Source organism: Caloenas nicobarica, chromosome 16 (assembly GCF_036013445.1).
Source record: "Caloenas nicobarica isolate bCalNic1 chromosome 16, bCalNic1.hap1, whole genome shotgun sequence".
NCBI classification, from domain to species: domain Eukaryota; kingdom Metazoa; phylum Chordata; class Aves; order Columbiformes; family Columbidae; genus Caloenas; species Caloenas nicobarica.
Genome location: NC_088260.1, coordinates 10,778,421 through 10,796,897, shown reverse-complemented (window position 1 = coordinate 10,796,897; position 18,477 = coordinate 10,778,421). Strand labels below are relative to the sequence as shown.

The following is an 18,477-nucleotide window of genomic DNA, read 5'->3' as shown; positions in this document are numbered from 1 at the left end:
AAGAGAACTACAAGCCGCATGGAATAAGGTGGCAGGCCCCACAGAGCCCGCAAGTTCCCTACACCAAATTACTCATTCAACTCTAGACTTAAAATCTTCCTCCTAAAATGAAATATTGTTGTCTGTAAACCTGTCCCGTGGATGAGAATTTTAATAGGGGAACAGAAGCATAATTCCAATGAAAGCTACTCTGCACCTGAAGATTATTTAATCTTCATCTCCACAGAGATCAGAACTCAAAAGAATCACAACAGTCATGTAATTTCATTCTAAAACTGCATCTAGCCAAGGGAGAATCTTCAGACAGCACTTGGGGATTTTTATTCTGTCTGGTACCACAGCAAACCTGCACACCTTTTAAAACTACTCCCAACAAGAGCTTCCAACAGAACTGGCACACTCTTGTGTAGCACTCACCCTGTCGGCAGTAGCATTGCTGAGGATCATCTCCTGGACGCTGTTGTAGTATTTGGGGGAACACAGCCTGCTAGGAGCAACGCTGACAGCTACCGAGAGGGCCAGGCTTCGGCCGTGCCTCACCATCCAGTCGATGCCAGAGACATCTGCTGCAAGTGGAAAAAAAGAACAGATATCCATTCCTCTTCATTTGTCAGTCTATTTGTCAGTTCACTTCCATACAACGAAATAATAATCAGCATCTAAAGCAATGCCTTGCTTCCTCTACTCCTCCCAAAAAACCACAGAGTACTAACATGCAACACCTCTACCAGACAGGGACACCTCAGCAGATATGGAAACCAGACACAGGTGACTGTCTTGTTCAATCCTGTCCAGCCCACATCACTTAGTGGATGAAGTAGTTTGGCACTGGAATTACACAAGCTTTGGCTCTCTAATAAAAATATAAAAGTCATCTGTAATTTGAAAGCAGCTAACAGATTCCCTTTTTAATTCCATAGAGAATAATCCCATAGCACTCCCAACCACTCTGAGTTCCTACAAAATTCATGCTTTAATCTAACTTAGAGGCAAATTAGTTAATTCTCCAGAAGCTTCTGAAGCCAGCAGATGTGGTCCACTGTTAGCATAAGCCAACCTAAGATCAGTGTGTCATCAAAAAAAGCGGAATGGCCCCTCCTGCCCACCCTGCCTAAACGTCCTGTTACCTCCCATCCTCTCTGTCAGCACTAGTGATCACTCAGCCATGCTGGGACTTCCATCAACTGATGTGAAAACAAATAACCCCAAACTACAAGCACCACCCTGCGCTTGACTATGTACCGGGGTGCACAGATGAACCGCCACGAGCAAAGAAAAGTACAAGAAAATCTCGAGTGGAGATGCGGGTTTAAGATGAAGAGGAAGAACCTAAACAATTAGTCACCAGGTTTGCCTGAACCAATTCCAGTCACCGTAAACAGCTTCACCTACCCAGTAAGTGCTGGTGGAGAACAGTGCTGAGCTCCTCTTCCGACAGAAATGCGCACAGCTCTGCCAAGCAGCCGGCTGAGGCCATGCGGGTGGCATCCTAATGGGGAGAGGAAGAAAAGAGTAACACCCACTGAGCTCAATACTCAGAGACAAGGAACAAGAGCAGCAAGTGACAGGTGATGATATGAAATAGGAGGAAACATTTTAGTAGATACCCTTTCACTCCTATTACCTGTGGGTTTCTCACAGTTCCTAAGGTTTCTTGTACATAACAGAACTTAAAGCCAAAACCATAGTCAAAAAAACCCAGCAGAGAAGTGTTGGAGATCTTATATAAATTTTGATTTGTTAAATGGAAAAGTCATAAAGATGAAAGTGAATGTTTTAAAAGATGCGTTAAGAGTGAAGTTTAGGTTCACAGTCTAGACAGTATGTGTTACTTCCAGCCATCTCTAGATGAGCTTATCTCTGTGATAAACTCACACTACTTTTCATTTAAAACTGCCAGGTTTTGGTGCTTTGGCTGGCCTATGTGACCACCCCAACACTACTCCTCCTCACCCTGACACTTACTATCCAGTGGGAATTTTTCAATTTTTTTTATTCCAGCATGCCAACAGTTGCATGTCTAGGTTGCAAAGATTAAAACATAACAAAGAAATTACTAGGTCATTAAATTTAGTCTCAAAGATGATACTGTTGCTATCTGCCACGTACAGAAGACCCTCTGTTAAACATGAAGAGCTTCTTGCTCATTGGAAAAAAATCTGCCATTATCTGAAAAATGTCTCACACTAAATGATAAACCCACGTGAGAGCCTACAAATGCACGTATGTCCATATAGTGAAAGTATTGCAGGTTTTCTCCAAGATAAAAAGAAAATCCTGACTTCAGAGCTGCCTCAAACATGTTGGTGAGGAGCTGCAGGTCAAACCCACATATATGGTTGCTAAGGAAACATTAAACTCACAGATTTTCAGAGTTACCAGTGATTGGCTACAAATCTCTAACTCTTGCACCTGACTCTCAGCTAAGACACTACAAGGCACCAACAAGATCGATTTTACAGACCGTATTCAGTTTAGTGTGTCATGCCCAACCACATGCTTCTTTATATAAGTTTCTTTCCACTCTGTCATTAGTAATTTTCCCCAGAAGTTATTTTAGAAAATAATTCTGTTAGAAAGTTCAGATTTTCACTTTAGGGCTGTCCACAGCAGGGATCCTTTGCAGCTGGCTGCAGCCATACCTCATCGTGTCCCAGCATCCCCAGAAGCACCATGCTGATGTTCTTCCTAATGGCAGCATCTACTTTTGCACCAGCTCCTCGTGTTACAAACCGCAGGGCTTGCAGCATTGTGTCCCTGGAAGTGATCACAATGGACAGTCAGACACTGCCTCACCCCAAAGAAGAAACTGAGCTCTGGATACTGGTTACAGTTCATTATACAGCAATTACACTAATATTCCTTACAGTTTAGGAGACTGATACTCTCTGCACTGCTGAAAACTCCATGATAGATAACATTTCCATGTTTTGTCTCTCTCCTACAATGTAAATATTTTCTGACTATTCAAATATAAAAAAAATTCTCCAATGAGGAAGTTAATTTCTTAGGGATCTGTGCACTTAGGATACAACTTCTGCATTACTTTAGGTCAGATTAACAACTGAAACAGTCTTGTATCTGAAAGTAAGCTGCAGTGGGTTGCTGGGGGTTGTGCAGGGTAGGAGAACCAGGCCGACGCGAAGCAATGCTTCCCCAAGAAACTGTCACGGCTTCGTTCCTGACCCAGGACATCACTTCATCCACATTCTTTGGTTTACAACCCTTGATTAACAGTTAACACTGTTCCACTAATAAGTAAATATTACTCTCAGAATTAAGGGGGTTTTGTTCATTCACCCAAGCCCTTTCTTCCATCCTTAGTAAGCAGGAAGGCCCGAGGTATCACCCACAGCTCACCTGATGGCAGAGTCATCACTGGAACGAATTCCATTCAGCAGCTCCGTAAAGAGAGGATCCACTTTGACATGGATGACGATGAGTTTACCGAGAGCATCAGCAGCTTTAAGGCGAACAGCACGGTTTGAGTCTTGTAGGGCTTTGGTGAAGGTTGTTTGCAACTGGGGCAAGAATGGTTTCAGGGCAATCTCAACCTGTACCAGAGAGGAGAGAAGGGAAACTGGTGCAGTCAGGTCTGAAACAGTAGTTAAAATCAAAGCCTGACCTCTTCTACAGCAGTTTGGTATCACAAGTAGCCCTTACTCAGATCTAGCACACTGCTAAAATAGCAAAAACATGAAACAATACTTTACCACAAGACTTTTAACTTTTTCAAATCTTATTTTCTGCACACTGACATACAGGGGTCATGCTGCAAAATTTTACACTGTCATGAACAACCTTTTGTACACTAAATAAAAGCTCAAAGATACATAAATGATCACTTTGCACTTAATTCATAAAGATGGTGGACACACGAGAGACTAATTACATGGTAGTTTTTAATCACTTGAAAGCGGGATTGGCATTTAGCAATATTTCTAAGAAGCCCAGTGATTCAAGCATTGGGGGCTTTTTTGGTAGGCCAGGAGCTGCTGGGAGAATACAACCCAGTACCAGTGCCATGCTGAAATATCAAATCCACCCCAGCAGACAGCCGAGCTGCGTTTACACAAAAGGCAACAAATATTTCTGAAGGTTACCATGGCAAACATTCACAATAGCAGTCAATTACTTTGAATCTTACCTTAGCTAAAAGAAGGCTTAATGTTTCAAGCAGAGCCACCTTGACATTCCAGCTGAACCGATCTCCCAAGATCCGAATCAGTGGCCCAGTAATGCTCACCACAGATGGTTTAAGAGCTTCGGCAGAAGTAAGCTTAATAACCAGCCCTAAGGCCTTTGCTGCCTCCTCCTTCTGCTCTGGATTACCAGTTAAAACACCTTCCCGCAGCACCAGGAGTATGGAAGTCACTCCCTGTCACGAAAATCGGATAAGAAAGCTTAGACGCGAAGATGCGAAAAATGCGTATCTTATTTTTGCTCCCGTTATACACCAGATGCGCAAACTTGGGAGAGTTTCTCTCAATTTCCTGTTGACCTTCAGCTGCCTGCTTCCACATTTACAGAGCTACTTTTATTTGGTTTGATTTCATGCATCTACGCCTTACTAAGCCAGTTGCTATGAGAAAAGTGGTGGCAGCTCAGGCAATTTTTAAACCAGAGAAATTTGGCACAGAAGTCCAGCATTACTCCCCCACAGAAAGCAGCGAGCGACCATGACTTATGTGCATAACAGAATTGTCAAAGATCTTGTTACAAAAGGAGTCTTCTGTAGGGTAACAGTAGCAGTGACCTACAAAAAGCCTCTCTACAGGTTTGGAATGCCCAGACAGTCACTGCTTCTAATAGCTGTAAAGTTGTATCGATCAGTTCCCCCAAAAGTTGGGGTATTTTGGCTGGAACAAATCCACGCTCATTGTGACCCTTTACCTTCTTAGGAATACAGAATCCTGGCACATGTTCGCCTTTGGCCTCATTCCCTACGGTCCGGATATCCCTGTGCAGGTCCTCGATGAGAGCAAGCTGGTTCGCAGCGTCTAATTTCTGCAGGAGAGACGGGGAAGACAAAGATGAGGCAACATGGCAACCAGCTGTTCTTTGTGAATTCTTCTCAGGTGTGTCAAGAGAAGGCGCCTGTTTCCTGCCTCCTCCAAAGACCTGGCTACTGGCTCACAAAGCTGAGGCCAAGCTCATCTTAGAAATCTCAAATCTTTGCAGCGTTTGCAGATACAAATGTAGTTTACAATCAGAACGTCGGGTTCAATTTAGGTAGTATTTTACCAGTTATCCCCATTTTCTCCTTGACAGGCATTACCACTATAACCTTTTTCAGCTGCCTCTCACCTTGGTGATGGAATTAAGCGCATCCCAGCTCTCATTCAAAACTACAGGGTTGGTGTCATTAAACAGACGGATCAAGCCTGAAACCAAGCTCCTCAGATGACCAGTGTAGTCTGCTTTTGTCTTGGAGCAGTAGATATTCAGCATGACAGCTGCTGCCTGTCTCATTCCCAGCTCAGGGCTGCGGGTAGCTTCAAGTAAATCTTCAGTTATAATTCTTTGTCCAGCGTCATCTTCCACAGACAGGATTACAGACTGGCAGTTTGCCATCTCCTAAAGAGTCCAAATTAACTTCACATTAACTCTCAAATAGAACAAAGCCAAATTTAGCCCCTGGCTTCCCCATGTTATCCACAGCATTATGTCTTGGAGAGATACTACAACATACCCTGCTTGCTAATTGTTTCTCATTAAATAGCTGGTCATATCACCATTAAAGGCTCGAGTCAGTCCTGGAGCAGAGATAAGTATATAACCAGCTCTCAAAATCTAACAAGTGACCAAACTGTGGAACCGATTGCTGCGCAGGTTGCTTTCCAGCTGCAGAAGGGCTAATTTACAAAAATTAGAGTAGCTCAGTCTCCCCCATCTTACCCCTGAGAGACTGTGAGTCTTGTCAGATAACAGTTTTTTGATTTGGATAATTTAATGCTGTGCGTCATAATACTAATTACAAGCCGGTCTGTGAGTACATTAGAGATCTCCAGGTAGACTTGGGGCTAGAAGCTCATCTAATGGGCATCTACAGCAGACAGGCAACAGGACTCTGTCACTCACATTCCTGATTCACCAACTTATGTACATGTCTATCCGCAATCACAACTCCAGGATGTTCTCTGGAGTCCAAATATCAGATGTTTCGGAAAGCAGTACGGGAGCAGCGCTGCACGCAAAACAGGAGATTTCCTCCCTTCAGCCCTTTAATCTCTCGGTCTTCTATACCAAGAATAAATACAAAGTTAACTAGACACTCTGGCAGTCCTCCAAGAATAAGTAAACTGAGAATTATATCTTGTTGCAGGCGAAAGAGACTTTTATATGGATACAAATAGATTTGGAAAGCATACATTTTTCGACTCACAATATGCCACCAGGCAAAAAGACTCATCCTGAAGAAGCTAATGGACTGAATTAAAACATGCAATCTGGGACTCTAGAGAACACGGGTTCTGTGCGGGGAAGCAAACCCAGAGCTCTATCTTGAGGCAGCCTGTCATAACAAAGAGCTGAGCTGTGCTACTTGCCAACTGCTCTTCGCTGGTCCCCAGCTTCTCTTTCAGTGCAGACATCATAGCAGGCAGGATGACACCCAAGTGCCGTGTCAGAGCGTCCCCTGCCACCGACGAGAGGAAAGCCAGCACACGGGTGTTCACTGGGGGAGTAGTCAGCTAAAAAAAAGAAAAGCCCCAAAAAATGAGACAAGCAGAAAGTTTTTTCAGGAGGAATCTCACTTCATCCACACCATGAAAAATGTCTAAATGTAAACACATGACAACCCAAATGATAATATTTTGAGCACAAAATCAGAAGAAAATTTCAAACTATGCTCTTCCTCTTGGCATAATGGTCCAAAGAAAACTGGCAGCAAGCAGAGGAAAAAGCACAGTTCTGAAGTTTAAAATGTTTCCAATTTTACCTTTGGCACCAAATAAGGCAGCACCACACGGCTCTTGACAGCCATAACTTGTTTAAGACCATCCACAGCAAAGTTAGATGTCTCTTCATTATCCTACAGGGAAAGAGAAAGTCACGAACCTGAAAGATGATTTGTGACACAGCAAGCAAAACTCTGTATCAAGTGACAATTTGCCATAAGATCATATCACCAACACACAAGTCCTTCTATCCAAAAATGCTCCCATATTATCTAGCAAAAACTCAGACCAAGCTCTTCTGTCACATCAGGAAGATTTTCTGTGTCAGGAATGATGGCCAAGCTACTTAAGCAGGTGATGATGGCAATTCCCTAGCAGAGCCGAGGGGAGCAATTCCGAGGCCTGTGCTTCAGCCACAAGACCTTCCCTACCAATGGCTCCACGGAGGAGACAAAATAGAGCAGCCGCTCCCTGGAAGGTCTCCCACTACAATCCTGCTTCTCCTTTAGGCCAGTTATTCAAAACCTGTCGCACAACATCATTAATTGAGCTGCTGACTAATGCTGAGCAATGCTTACCAGCTGCTTCAGCAAAAATGGCAGGATGTCTTCAAGAGCTTGATGTCCAATTGTTGAGTGCAACTGTTCGAATGTTTTAGCTGCAGCCTCTCGGACTTCTTCCAGAGGGTCACAGAGCGCTTTTCTCACTGTAGGAACCAGGGACTCGGAGAAAAGCAGTACCTGAAGACGCAGAGATAAAATTGCAGAATGGCCAAAGCACAACAGACACACGCATCTCAGTAAAGCAGCTAAGAATGAAGAATTTGCACAACTGAAACTAAACTGCAGTTTGCTTGAAATATATTGGACGAAAAGTAGGATTAATCAATACAAATAGCTGCAGAGCTTTAAGGCTACCTAGTGGATGATTTCTATTATTATCTCTCATAAAAGTCAGAATTGTGCAATGTTTTAAATTTACCAACAGATATAAACGCTTACATTTTCCTGAACAACAGCTCACATTAGTTATAAACCCTGAGTTCAGTCCATAAATCAAGTCCAGCACAGCTGTTTTATTCCGTCTCAACTGCAATACCTGCGCCATAACATAGATACCTCAGAAACTGGAGATTTCCCCTTCCACATTTAACTCACCGCATCCCTGCTGGTGGATTTCATTATCTCGCTCAACCCAATGCAGACTCCTTGCCTCTCGTCACTCTTGTCTGACCTCAGTCCTTCTTCCAGAATAGGAATGATCTCAGGGAGGATCTTCTCTCCTAACTTTCGGACAAGGTCTCCTAATGTCCGTGCTGCAACCTGTCCCCAGAAATTTATTAATTAACTATTTTCCTGTTTTATAAACTTAAGAAGATGAACTGTGAGCAAATATTAACTTTTGACCATAAACCACTGTTCATAGTATAGACAGAGTAGTAGGAATGGGAATACTACTGTTGTAAGTAACCATAGCAAAATGGTTTTACTGTCATCACAGTTGCCATCAGCAAAGAGAGAACTCAGACATAGTCATGGTTAAATTAATTGTTAAATTAACGACAGCTTTGGAGTAATTTATAGAAAAGAATTATCCTGTGTTCTTCAGAAATGAGATCACACAGTCACCTGCAGTAATGGGAAGGCATTACTCAGTTTCTCACCGTTCGCTTATCTGCACAAGTACTGGCCAAGAATTTCAGCAGAAGCCCAAAGAGGGTTGGCAAAATTTCACGCAGCGTGCGAGGAGTGTTCGAGACCACGATCTTCCAGACGTGCAAGGAGGCCTGACGCACCACCAGCTGGGTGTCGGAGCGGCCCATGTACAGGCCTGCCAGCACCCTGTTCCTCCTCTCCACACCCAGAGCACTAATAATAGCCTGCAAAGAAATAGCACACAATTGTATTATCCACTCCTGAAACTTATTATAAGAACAAAATACATGATTATCCAATTTGCCTTTCCATCAGGATTTCCATGCTGATTTTTACAAAATTATAAGTAAAATAAAAAGGCACAAGAGACACAAACAGCTTTACCTTATTGGACTGGGCAGTTCCAAAGTTGTCATCCTCTGAGGCAGTTTCTGTGGTCATTTTTCCAGTGACTCCCGAGATATGGAAGAGAAGATCTCCAAGGAGCTGAACTGAGCTAAACCTGGCAACGGGAGCAAGTCAAGTGTTACAAACGGGGTAATTCAGGCGGTACCTGTCCAAATATGACAGTATGTCAAAAACAGACAGAAGCAAAACACAGGGCAAAGAGCTGGGTCAGCACCGAAATTCTGCATGGGCTGGTACATAAGATCAGTCTGCCCACACCACTGAGGAGCTGCATGCTAAAAAGAAAGGGAAGGAACAAATTCCAAGCTGATAGGGGCTGAAAGAATTCCTGTATCAAAGCAATGAATCATGGAATAGCCTGGACTCTACAAAGGAATGAGACAGCAGCATCAGTCCCAATCCAAAGGATCCTCACCTGGGATAGATGCACTCATCAGCATTCAGATGACACAAACCTTTTAGTACAGCTGATTTTTGAGCAATTGATACCAGCTGTGAGCGCTCCACTGCACATTTCTATGCACAGGAGAACAATAACTTACTCAGCATTTTGAAGAATGAAAAACAATACAGGAGGGCTAAATATTGCCACATCAACTGCCTTGGAAGTGCTTTTCAGAGTCACTACCAGAATTAATGACCTAGTAGGAATGCGCTGCAGGTACCAGGAAACCTGATCTACAGCTGGTAGGGCTTTGCAGACTCAGTGCTATAAGGCGTCATATTCAAATCAATAAGCAAAAAGAGAGACTTGCTTTTGCGTCCCAGGAGATCTCTGCATTTGCTTGAGGAGCAACCGAGTTGAAATCACACCAGTTTTCCAACCATGGAAGAGAACTGTCTGTGGGTAAGGTGGTTTTCTTTTACCTTATCCTCCACAAGTCGTCAAACAGGCCATCCTCAAGCTGCGGCAGGAGAAGTGCAATGGCAGTCTCAGCGTACATACTTATGATCCTCTGGCCAGCGCGCAGGGCGGTGTCCCGCACAAACTCATTCTCGTCTGCCAGTGCCTGAACAGGGAGAAAAGTGTCTGTGAAACTTTGGGGGGTTTTAAGCACAATATATAAAACCAAGTGGAGGAAAACAAAATGATATTTTCTCTCTCAGCCATGAAAAGTGAATGAATGATGGAGCTGTGAATGCACAAAGGTGATTTCAAAAAACTACTTGTGACTACAAACAGAAGATAGCAAAGCAAATCGCTTGGAACACAAAATAATTTATAATGTAAATTCTTTTACATTTTGTACAGTCCGAAGCTGGACAAGTCTCTGCATGTCTCACAATTACTGTAAATGATGCTTAAAATACTCTAGAGCATTCTTTTTATCCTCTAATAAATAAAACTCCTACGTACCTTAAGGATACAAGGAATGATGGGACCAACATAAGGAGTGAACTTGTCTCCAAAAGTAATTGGCAGGTAGTTGAACATCATGATATAACCATCTCGTACATGAGGAGCAATATCCACTTTACTGGCAGTAGCTACAATCTCTGGCATAAGTTTCTCCAGCTTTTCTACCCCCAAACCAGCCATAACTTCAGCCAGACCTGGGAAAAAAAAAAGCAGGTAACACAGTTGATAAACACAAGAATGAACAAGCTAATCTGATTTAATATGAGAAAGCCTGAGCTCAGTATTCAGCCACAACTGTCCTCACCTTGAGCAGCACCAGATCGATCCACTGAGCTCTGCTCATATGTCAGTGTCTCCATCAGCCACGGCAATAAATCCTCAAAGCACGATTCTCCCATCCCCTTCACCATGGCTCCCAGCGCCTTTGCCGACACCGTACGCACCTGACAGACAAGAGGAACGGAGATTTGCAAAATATATCCAGTCAAAGTTACTAAGACAGATGTGTCAGACTGATTACAGATCTACAGAAGATCGGGACAAAGTCTGACCTAATGCACTGAAATACAAATGGTATTTGTACAAAGGACGTACTTCAGGTACAGGATCCAGCAGAGATGCCTTCAGGCCGGGGGTCACACTGGGTAGGTAAGGAGCCAGATCCTGAAACAAAGAGCCCAAAGAGTAAGAACCAGATTCAAAACGAGAAAGAAACTGAAGCCACCTTCATGTAAAGGGCACTCAGCCCCTTATTATTAGCAATCATTCTTAACATCCTGAGAGTTTAATCAGTTGCTTTCACAATCTTGCAAATAAGCACAATGAATTGTTCTGCAAGTCCAGGAAACACCAGTTCTGTGCAGACCACTCAAAACCTTTTTGATGCTCACCCACAAGCTAGCGCCTCGTAGCTAAGGAAAATCCAACACTCTTAACATTTACACAAGGTTTAAAGGTAGAGATTATCAGCACCAAAATTAAACACAGATCTTTAGCCTACAGCGAGGTTGTACAAATACTTTTCAAACAAACCCTGGATTCATTTGTAAGCAGCTGATCTGTGTTTCACTGGTACTGGTTTTGCTTGCTTGTTTGTTAAGGCATTTCTTATAAGGTAAAAATTACAAGACCTTTTTGCAGGGATAAATCTGGTAATAACTAGATGACCAAAGTACAAAGCTGACAGTCTTAAGCACCTGAGAATTGCCACTGTGTAGCCATTATTTATTCATTTACATACATTTGATTAAAGAAGCTGTGTGGATTCTAATATTGTTTACCTTAACAGCAAAATTCCCAAACCAAATAAATTCTCCCTAGTGCTCACTCTGTAATCTCCTACACAGCATACACAGCACACAGAGAGAATTTTTAGCCCCGTACCTTCTGATCAGTCAGGGAGTACATGTTCCCAATGATCTGGGCAGCCATTTTCCTGGTGTCTGTGGAACGATCTTGAAAAGCTCTCTGGACGATCGGCATGATCAGCGCTAAGGATGGAGCATCAATGAAGTGGACAAATTTGGTATCCAGTAGAGTCTGCAGGCACTTCTGGGTCTTCCTGGAGGGGTCAGTGAGAGCATCCAACAGAACTGGAGCGATTGCTGAGCATTTTTAAAAAGGAAAGGAAAGACTTTATTTGTACATAAAACAAAAACTCGTGTCAGGGTGAGCTGGCGTTCTCTCACAGGATATTGTAGATCCTTCTAAACGAGCCAGCAGGAGAGGGACAGGGGGAACCTTGTTAACATCAGCTGTCAAAATGGATAGGAGGATTCAGAAAGCCTTGAAGCAGACAGCTGCTGTTAAGCTTTCATGTCATACTTTTCTAGGAGTAGTTTCATTTCTATAGAAGCTTGGATTTAATCCTCAATGTTGCAAACAAAAACCTTGCTATTATAAACCATGGTCACCTCAGGACGTTAAAGATGCAAACGGTTCTTACCCAGGATCTCTGGATTCCTGATGACAGACCCAATCTGCCGCAGAGCTTGCTGTCCTGCGTTCTGCACCTTCACGTGGGAATCCGTGAGCACTTCAGTCAGTTTGGGCACAATATTGGGTAAGCAGGAAGAGAGCTGTTTGGGAGCACAGTACGCCATAGCCCCCAGCAGTTCCACTGATCCTGTGCAGGAAGGACACAAAAAGAAAGAAAAATAGAAAACAAACAATACACACCATTAAAAAGAGGTATGAGAAGATGATCACATTTTCCTCAAACTCAAATCTACCAGTTGGACAACACACAGAATGTCTGAAATGCATTAAACTACTCTGTGCCTCTTAAAGACACTATATAAAGACACTAAAACTATGTGTTTGGGGGTTTTTTTTGTAACAGGCAAAAGAAGAGGGGGAAGAAACTTCCAGCTTCTGGAGTACTTAGAGAGAGATGGGGGTAAAAAGTGTCCTCTGAATCTGCTGGGGGAATAAAGTTGCTCAAATGTGTCAGGGTACCCATTTTTATCTCAGAAGCTGTAAGTTCCACAGTCGCTTACGAGACAACAAACTATTAATATCACAGTCATCTGTAGAGATGAAGGAATAAACCAGAGAACGACAGCGATGGGACCTGCGGGATACTCTCAGTCATGTCCGTCAGATATTGGTCCATACCGGCCTTAGTTCTCCACGATTCCTCTTCTAGTGCTGCAAGAAGTGATGGCAGCACCAGCTTCACTCCGTGAGTGCTCAAGTTGCTCATCACAGCTTTGGCACAGTCATCTGCAGCCTCCAAGGAGAAGAGAACATTTACAAGCTGTGTCACAACGCGTGGTTTTTCCTTCCTCAGGGACTCAATGGGAACAAAGCCTTCATGTGAAATAGTGTCTAAGTACAATGATGCAGCTAGTCAAGTAGCTCCCAATTAATGGCCGATGAAATAAGATGCTTTCCGTTATTATGAAGATCAAATTGTTATTAGCAGTGTCGCAAGGGATAGGTCCCTTCTCAGTTTGCCTCGTTACAAACAGCATTCATATCCATTCCATTTCAGTTTTCTCTTAACACTCTATGTTCTCAGAAATTTAAGGCATCTTACCTCTCGCACGTACTGGTTCCCATCTCCAAAACAAAGCAGCAAGTGAGGGAGCACATGAACCACGTAGGGCTCAAAGAGCTTTCCAAGCATGCTGCAGAGCATCTCGAAGGCAAACAGAGCCCCTACAGAAACAAAGAGGACACTCAGAATAAAATACAATTTCATTTAAAGGGGATGGAAAGATAAAATTTGCCAAATATCTGTAGAATTTCTCCAAAAGCACTCAGATCTCACAGGTGAAAGTTTCTTGCCTTCTTGCACTTGTGACTAGTGCTGTGGTGGGGATTTCTGCTGTCAGAAAGGACAAGAAGCCCAGCACCATTAAAAACATGCATCAGTCCTCCGAGCCCTCGCTCAGGTAAGCAGAAATAAGGACAGGAAACATCCAGCAGCCAAAGGGACAGCCAGGCTGTGACAGCCCCTCTGGACCAGCTGGAGGGGAACGTGTCCTGTCTCACGGGGAGCAGGAGCCCCCCCCCAGCACCACCCACCCATGAAAACAGGAGAGACGGGGGCATGCATGCTGTCTGGGACCAGAAACCCTCTTTCCACCACAATGCAAATAGAGCGATTTTAGGACACTATACACAATCAGTGGCCTCATGACAGACACTTCCCATTGCTTTCTCTGCAAATTTGAATAAAATAAAAGTAGATAAACCAAGCACAGGCGTTCAGGTATCATTTGATCTGAACACAGTGGTAGTAGGCACAAGAGAAATACTAAGTATTCCATGGGAAAAGCTTTTGTCCCTTACCCTCACGCCGACGGAAGTTCTTCTTGTCCTGGATAGCATCGGTCAGCGTGGTCATCATCTCCTGTTGCTTGAGAGAGAGGATGCCGAGGCCTTTCACCAGGCCTGCCAGCCCATAAGCCGCACCTTTGCGCTCAGCGTACTTATCAGACTCTAAAAGCAGCTGCATTAGCTTCTGTATCATTCCTCCTGCATCCTCCTTAATTGCAGGCACCAGAGGTGGCAAACAGCTCGCCACTGACTCCTGAACCTGTAAAACAATCCACCAGCTATCAGATCACAAAATATTAATCGCCAACATAACTTCCCCCAAGATCGCACCCACAATGATAGCTTCCTGTCACCAGAGCTTTTTTTCCATCTCTCTTGACATTCCTGAAAGTATCATAGTGCTAACCTGCCTCTGCGAGGAACCTGAGAGCTCCTCCAAGGAGGCTCCTACCTGCTGAGATGGTGTGGACAAGGCTGCAATCAGTTTGCCAACAATTGGTTTCACTTTAGGGTCACTCTTGTCCAGATGTTTTGCCAGTGAACCCATCAGAATGACCACACTTTGCCTGACAGCATCATAACTGGCATCGATAGGAGCATTTTTCAGGAATTCTTCAAACACTGGCAAGAGAGAGTTAACATTGTCCTGAAAAACAAAACCACAGAACTTGCCACTAGAGTCCACTCAGAATGCGATTTGCTGTGCTCACTGGACTTGTTTGTTCTTCTCTGAGCCAACAAACTGAACAATGACACTGTATTTACAGTTCACTTCATGTGTCACATCACATAAAACCTTGCACCACCCTGACAGGCAACAAATATTTTCTGCTAGAGGGAAGTTAGCTCTTAAAAATTAGATCCCCCAAACCTGCCAGCATGATCTTCTGCCAGAAGCAACACAAGCTACTAGGCAAGGCTGCCAGCCTCAACTTCAGTGCCTGCTCTTTTGCTTGCTGCATTTGCAAAGGGAGAACAGAAAGATAAAATAAACCTCACTGCTTTTCTAAGAAACAGAAAGAAAGAATGAATAGTATGAAAAATTTCCAATTTTCTCAGGCTAAACTGCAGCACTGTCCAGGAGACTGGCACACACAAGGAAATGAGAAGCTGAGCCATTTCCATCCTGCATACCTCCCCATCTAATGCTGCTGGAGAAGGGCTGGCCCTGAGGAGAAGGATGAGCCTCGATTCTCTGAGTGGCTTCAGCTGGGTTCAGTTTAATTAAGCCAATGATCAGCAAGCTTTCATGTTTTTCTTTGCATGAGGGCTGAAAGGGAATTCTCACCTCCCCAGGATTAAAAGATCTGTGGTCTAATTTTGCTTTTATTACTCTAGTTTTATACCATTTTAACTCCGCTTAATTCAGGGCTATTTCTTTTTTATAGCAACGACAGGGAAAAACTGCACTTCATCAACACTAGTCAATAACAGAATGACACTGAATACGCAGAAATTCCTACTACATGCGAGTTTTCAGCAACCTCTGAGAAAGAAAGAAAAAATAACTATGGGCTCCAACACAGTATCTACACTTTCATTCCATCTTTTTCCACTGCTAGAGAGAGAAGTGTTCAGACTTACTTTGCCATGAGTGTTGAGCGTTGAAAGGGCTGCATCTAACATGCACTTCCTGACTTCCGGACTGCGATCGTTCAGAGCGTCCGGTACAAAAAACTGGAAGAGGGGCTTCACCTGCGAACTGTCCAGATGCTGTGAGAGCTTGTTGAGGGCCAAGGCAATGCCACACCTGGGAAGACGGTGAATTTGTGAGCTTACTGGCTTTTTGCAGAATTTGCTTGAAGCCACAGTCACATTTGCTACCAGCAATACATTACAAAAATTGAGAAAGAACCACTACGAAACCGAAAAGCGTCAAGTGTCCAACCTACATGCATTTCCTTACACAACCCCACGCTGCAAGTTCCCAAAAGGACAACAACCCTTCAGCCATATAATTACTTTTATCCCAATTAAACATTACAGATACATGGGCCAACAAAGACAGACATCGGGATCACTTCATCTGCTGCTGAAAAACAGCAGCTCCGCAACAAGGTACATCAGCACTAACGAAGAGATTAGCTTAAGACAGGCAGTGAACAAGACAATCCCCAATTAAACCTGCATAGAGTGTACAAGTCAACAAAAAGTAATTACCCAAACTGGAATTTATCCAGTTCATTAAGGCTCGCACTGCTGCTCTTGAAACAATCAATTGCCCACACAGAGGTAGGAATACAGTAAGATAAGACAAAAATCAGACAGTCTGAGGGGGAAAGACTCCGTTCTTATCAGAAGGACATAGAGAAGATAGCATCAAATATTTGATGGAACTGAGAGCATTTCAGTTCAGCCTGCCTGAGGGGCACAAATATTCTCTACCAGAAGAGAGCATGAAACCAGCAAGAGAATACAACCCCATATATTTATTTCTTTTAACACTCCCCTATTTTTCCACTGCCTGAACTTCTAAATAAAAATCTGGAACATCTCATTTGGATGCACTGGAAGTGATGAGAACAATCTGAAGCTGACTGTACCTTGCTTCCCACTGGTCAGGTGGCGATTCAGATATCACTCGCCCCAAAGCATCCAGAACCGGAGGCGGCCTCTGCAAGGAGAAACGATTTCATCAGAACGACTTTCCCAAGGGCACGTCTGCAGAGAATACTGTCAGCCATAGCTGCACAGAGGTATGATACCACTAGTGGAAAAGCATCACAAAAAAACCCAAAACAAGCAGAGAGCTGGGTTAGGGCTAAAAAGACTTAGACTGACGCTTCCGTTACCACCTAAGGCCTGTACAATGGTACCATTACTGGCTGATAACTTGAAGATCAAGACATTAAAGTCCGTGACAAGCTCAAACACAGCAACAGTGAGCTTCATGCACATCCTTGAGACAGACAAAACGAAAAGCCATTAATAAAAGATACAAAATACGGCACAAGCTTGTGCCTGTCAACCCCTTAGGACTTACATAGAGCTTCTCCTGGTAAATCTCTGTGAGTTTATTCATGACCTCTGCTGCTCGGTTTTGATATTGAGCTACAGCTCTGGAAAGAGCTTCAGCACCCGCTTGTCGCACTGCCTCTTCATGGTAGATGACGTCTTTGATCAGCAGGGAACAGAGGTCAGGCTGCAGCTCCAGCCCCATGGACTCCCACAACCTGCAGCACACACAGAGAGGTGACGGATCAGCCTTCAGCAAGAGAAGCTGCTGCTCCATGCAGACAGCAGGGTGACCTAAACTGCCCTCCAGCCCCTGCCAGTGGAGCCCCACGAGGGGAGAAGAGAGCTCCCCTTACAACCCCATCAGCCAAGAAGAACCCTCACCTTCCTGCCAGCTTCTGAATCTCATCTTCCACATCAAACTTTACGACCCAAAGGCGACGCAACAGATTCAGTCCATTCTTTTCATCACTGTCTGGGGTTGGTAGAACCATTTGCAGCTCCATCAGTCCCTGAATTAGTTTACAGGAGAATCAGTGCAAGGATGTGATTTTAGAAACAGATACTGTAAAACACTTAAGACCTTTGCCAAGTCAAGTTCTCAGTGGTTGGAGGTGTCAAAATTCCTGTTTCCTTGCACAGCACACTGCCTGTGCAGATCGGGGACTTTCTTTTGCCACCAGGTGAGATGGTGAAGCTCCAGACCAGCGCTCCATCGGAAGGCTGCAGAGAGGCACCTGGGCACTACATTGTGCTCTGGTGCCTACAGTCTGTTCTGCTTCCTAGTACAGAGAAGCCAGCTTAGGTGAGCTAAGCTGAAAGTTGTTTCATAGCAAAGAAAATCAAGCATCCTTGTTTCTTTTTTCTGTGTTCTCAGAACTGACTAAGCCTGAAGCTTTCCAAAAACACTGGGCCCAGTGCAGACAAAGGAATTTTTTGACAGCTTCTCTTTAAGACTTAAGCTCTACACAACTGTAAACAGAAGGCGTTAAATTGCCGTAATTACACGTGTTTTAACAAAACAAAGGTGTGGATAGACCCAGAGTATTTCTTTTTGCAAGATAAATCTATCACAAAGAACATTACTTAGAGCATTATTGTTCAGTAGCTACTGCCTCCTGCAGACGCACTGCCTAGAGAGGCATCACAGCTGAAGCTTCTCTTCATCAGTGTCACAGAAGATCCACCTCCCAAAAAATGAAGGGATTCAGTGTGACTCTGAATGATTCCCACCTACCCTGAGAGCTGCATCTCGAACATTCATGCATGGAGATTGCAGGGCCTGTAGTAACACATCGATCTCCTCCTGCTCCGCGTAGGCACAGCCGTCCTCCCCGCTGCTGCTCATGCACAGAGCCGTCAGCGCGTTGGAAGCCAAAACCTAAAAGAGCCGTGAGGAAGTATTAGAGATTCT

At 43.9% G+C, this 18,477-nt stretch overlaps 1 protein-coding gene across 2 annotated transcripts in view; it reads right to left on the bottom strand.

Moving 5' to 3' along the window:
• The window catches only part of GCN1 (GCN1 activator of EIF2AK4), a 42,188-nt gene that overhangs the window by 3,317 nt on the left and 20,394 nt on the right, over window positions 1–18,477 (bottom strand). The window contains exons 28-55 of one of the 2 annotated variants that reach the window (XM_065646181.1): window positions 18,301–18,444; window positions 17,448–17,575; window positions 17,092–17,281; window positions 16,652–16,722; window positions 15,693–15,858; window positions 14,560–14,754; window positions 14,121–14,367; window positions 13,363–13,484; window positions 12,939–13,053; window positions 12,268–12,447; window positions 11,706–11,926; window positions 10,917–10,985; window positions 10,627–10,765; window positions 10,320–10,516; window positions 9,830–9,972; window positions 8,939–9,056; window positions 8,563–8,778; window positions 8,057–8,221; window positions 7,478–7,639; window positions 6,941–7,033; window positions 6,549–6,692; window positions 5,308–5,577; window positions 4,894–5,007; window positions 4,148–4,378; window positions 3,361–3,554; window positions 2,643–2,757; window positions 1,393–1,489; window positions 418–566 (exon numbers count right to left, since the gene is read on the bottom strand). In XM_065646181.1, the coding sequence (XP_065502253.1) occupies window positions 418–566; window positions 1,393–1,489; window positions 2,643–2,757; window positions 3,361–3,554; window positions 4,148–4,378; window positions 4,894–5,007; window positions 5,308–5,577; window positions 6,549–6,692; window positions 6,941–7,033; window positions 7,478–7,639; window positions 8,057–8,221; window positions 8,563–8,778; window positions 8,939–9,056; window positions 9,830–9,972; window positions 10,320–10,516; window positions 10,627–10,765; window positions 10,917–10,985; window positions 11,706–11,926; window positions 12,268–12,447; window positions 12,939–13,053; window positions 13,363–13,484; window positions 14,121–14,367; window positions 14,560–14,754; window positions 15,693–15,858; window positions 16,652–16,722; window positions 17,092–17,281; window positions 17,448–17,575; window positions 18,301–18,444 (4,395 nt within the window). The remainder of the gene's footprint in view (window positions 1–417; window positions 567–1,392; window positions 1,490–2,642; window positions 2,758–3,360; window positions 3,555–4,147; window positions 4,379–4,893; window positions 5,008–5,307; window positions 5,578–6,548; window positions 6,693–6,940; window positions 7,034–7,477; window positions 7,640–8,056; window positions 8,222–8,562; window positions 8,779–8,938; window positions 9,057–9,829; window positions 9,973–10,319; window positions 10,517–10,626; window positions 10,766–10,916; window positions 10,986–11,705; window positions 11,927–12,267; window positions 12,448–12,938; window positions 13,054–13,362; window positions 13,485–14,120; window positions 14,368–14,559; window positions 14,755–15,692; window positions 15,859–16,651; window positions 16,723–17,091; window positions 17,282–17,447; window positions 17,576–18,300; window positions 18,445–18,477) is intronic. The other variant, XM_065646180.1, reaches the window with a different exon arrangement.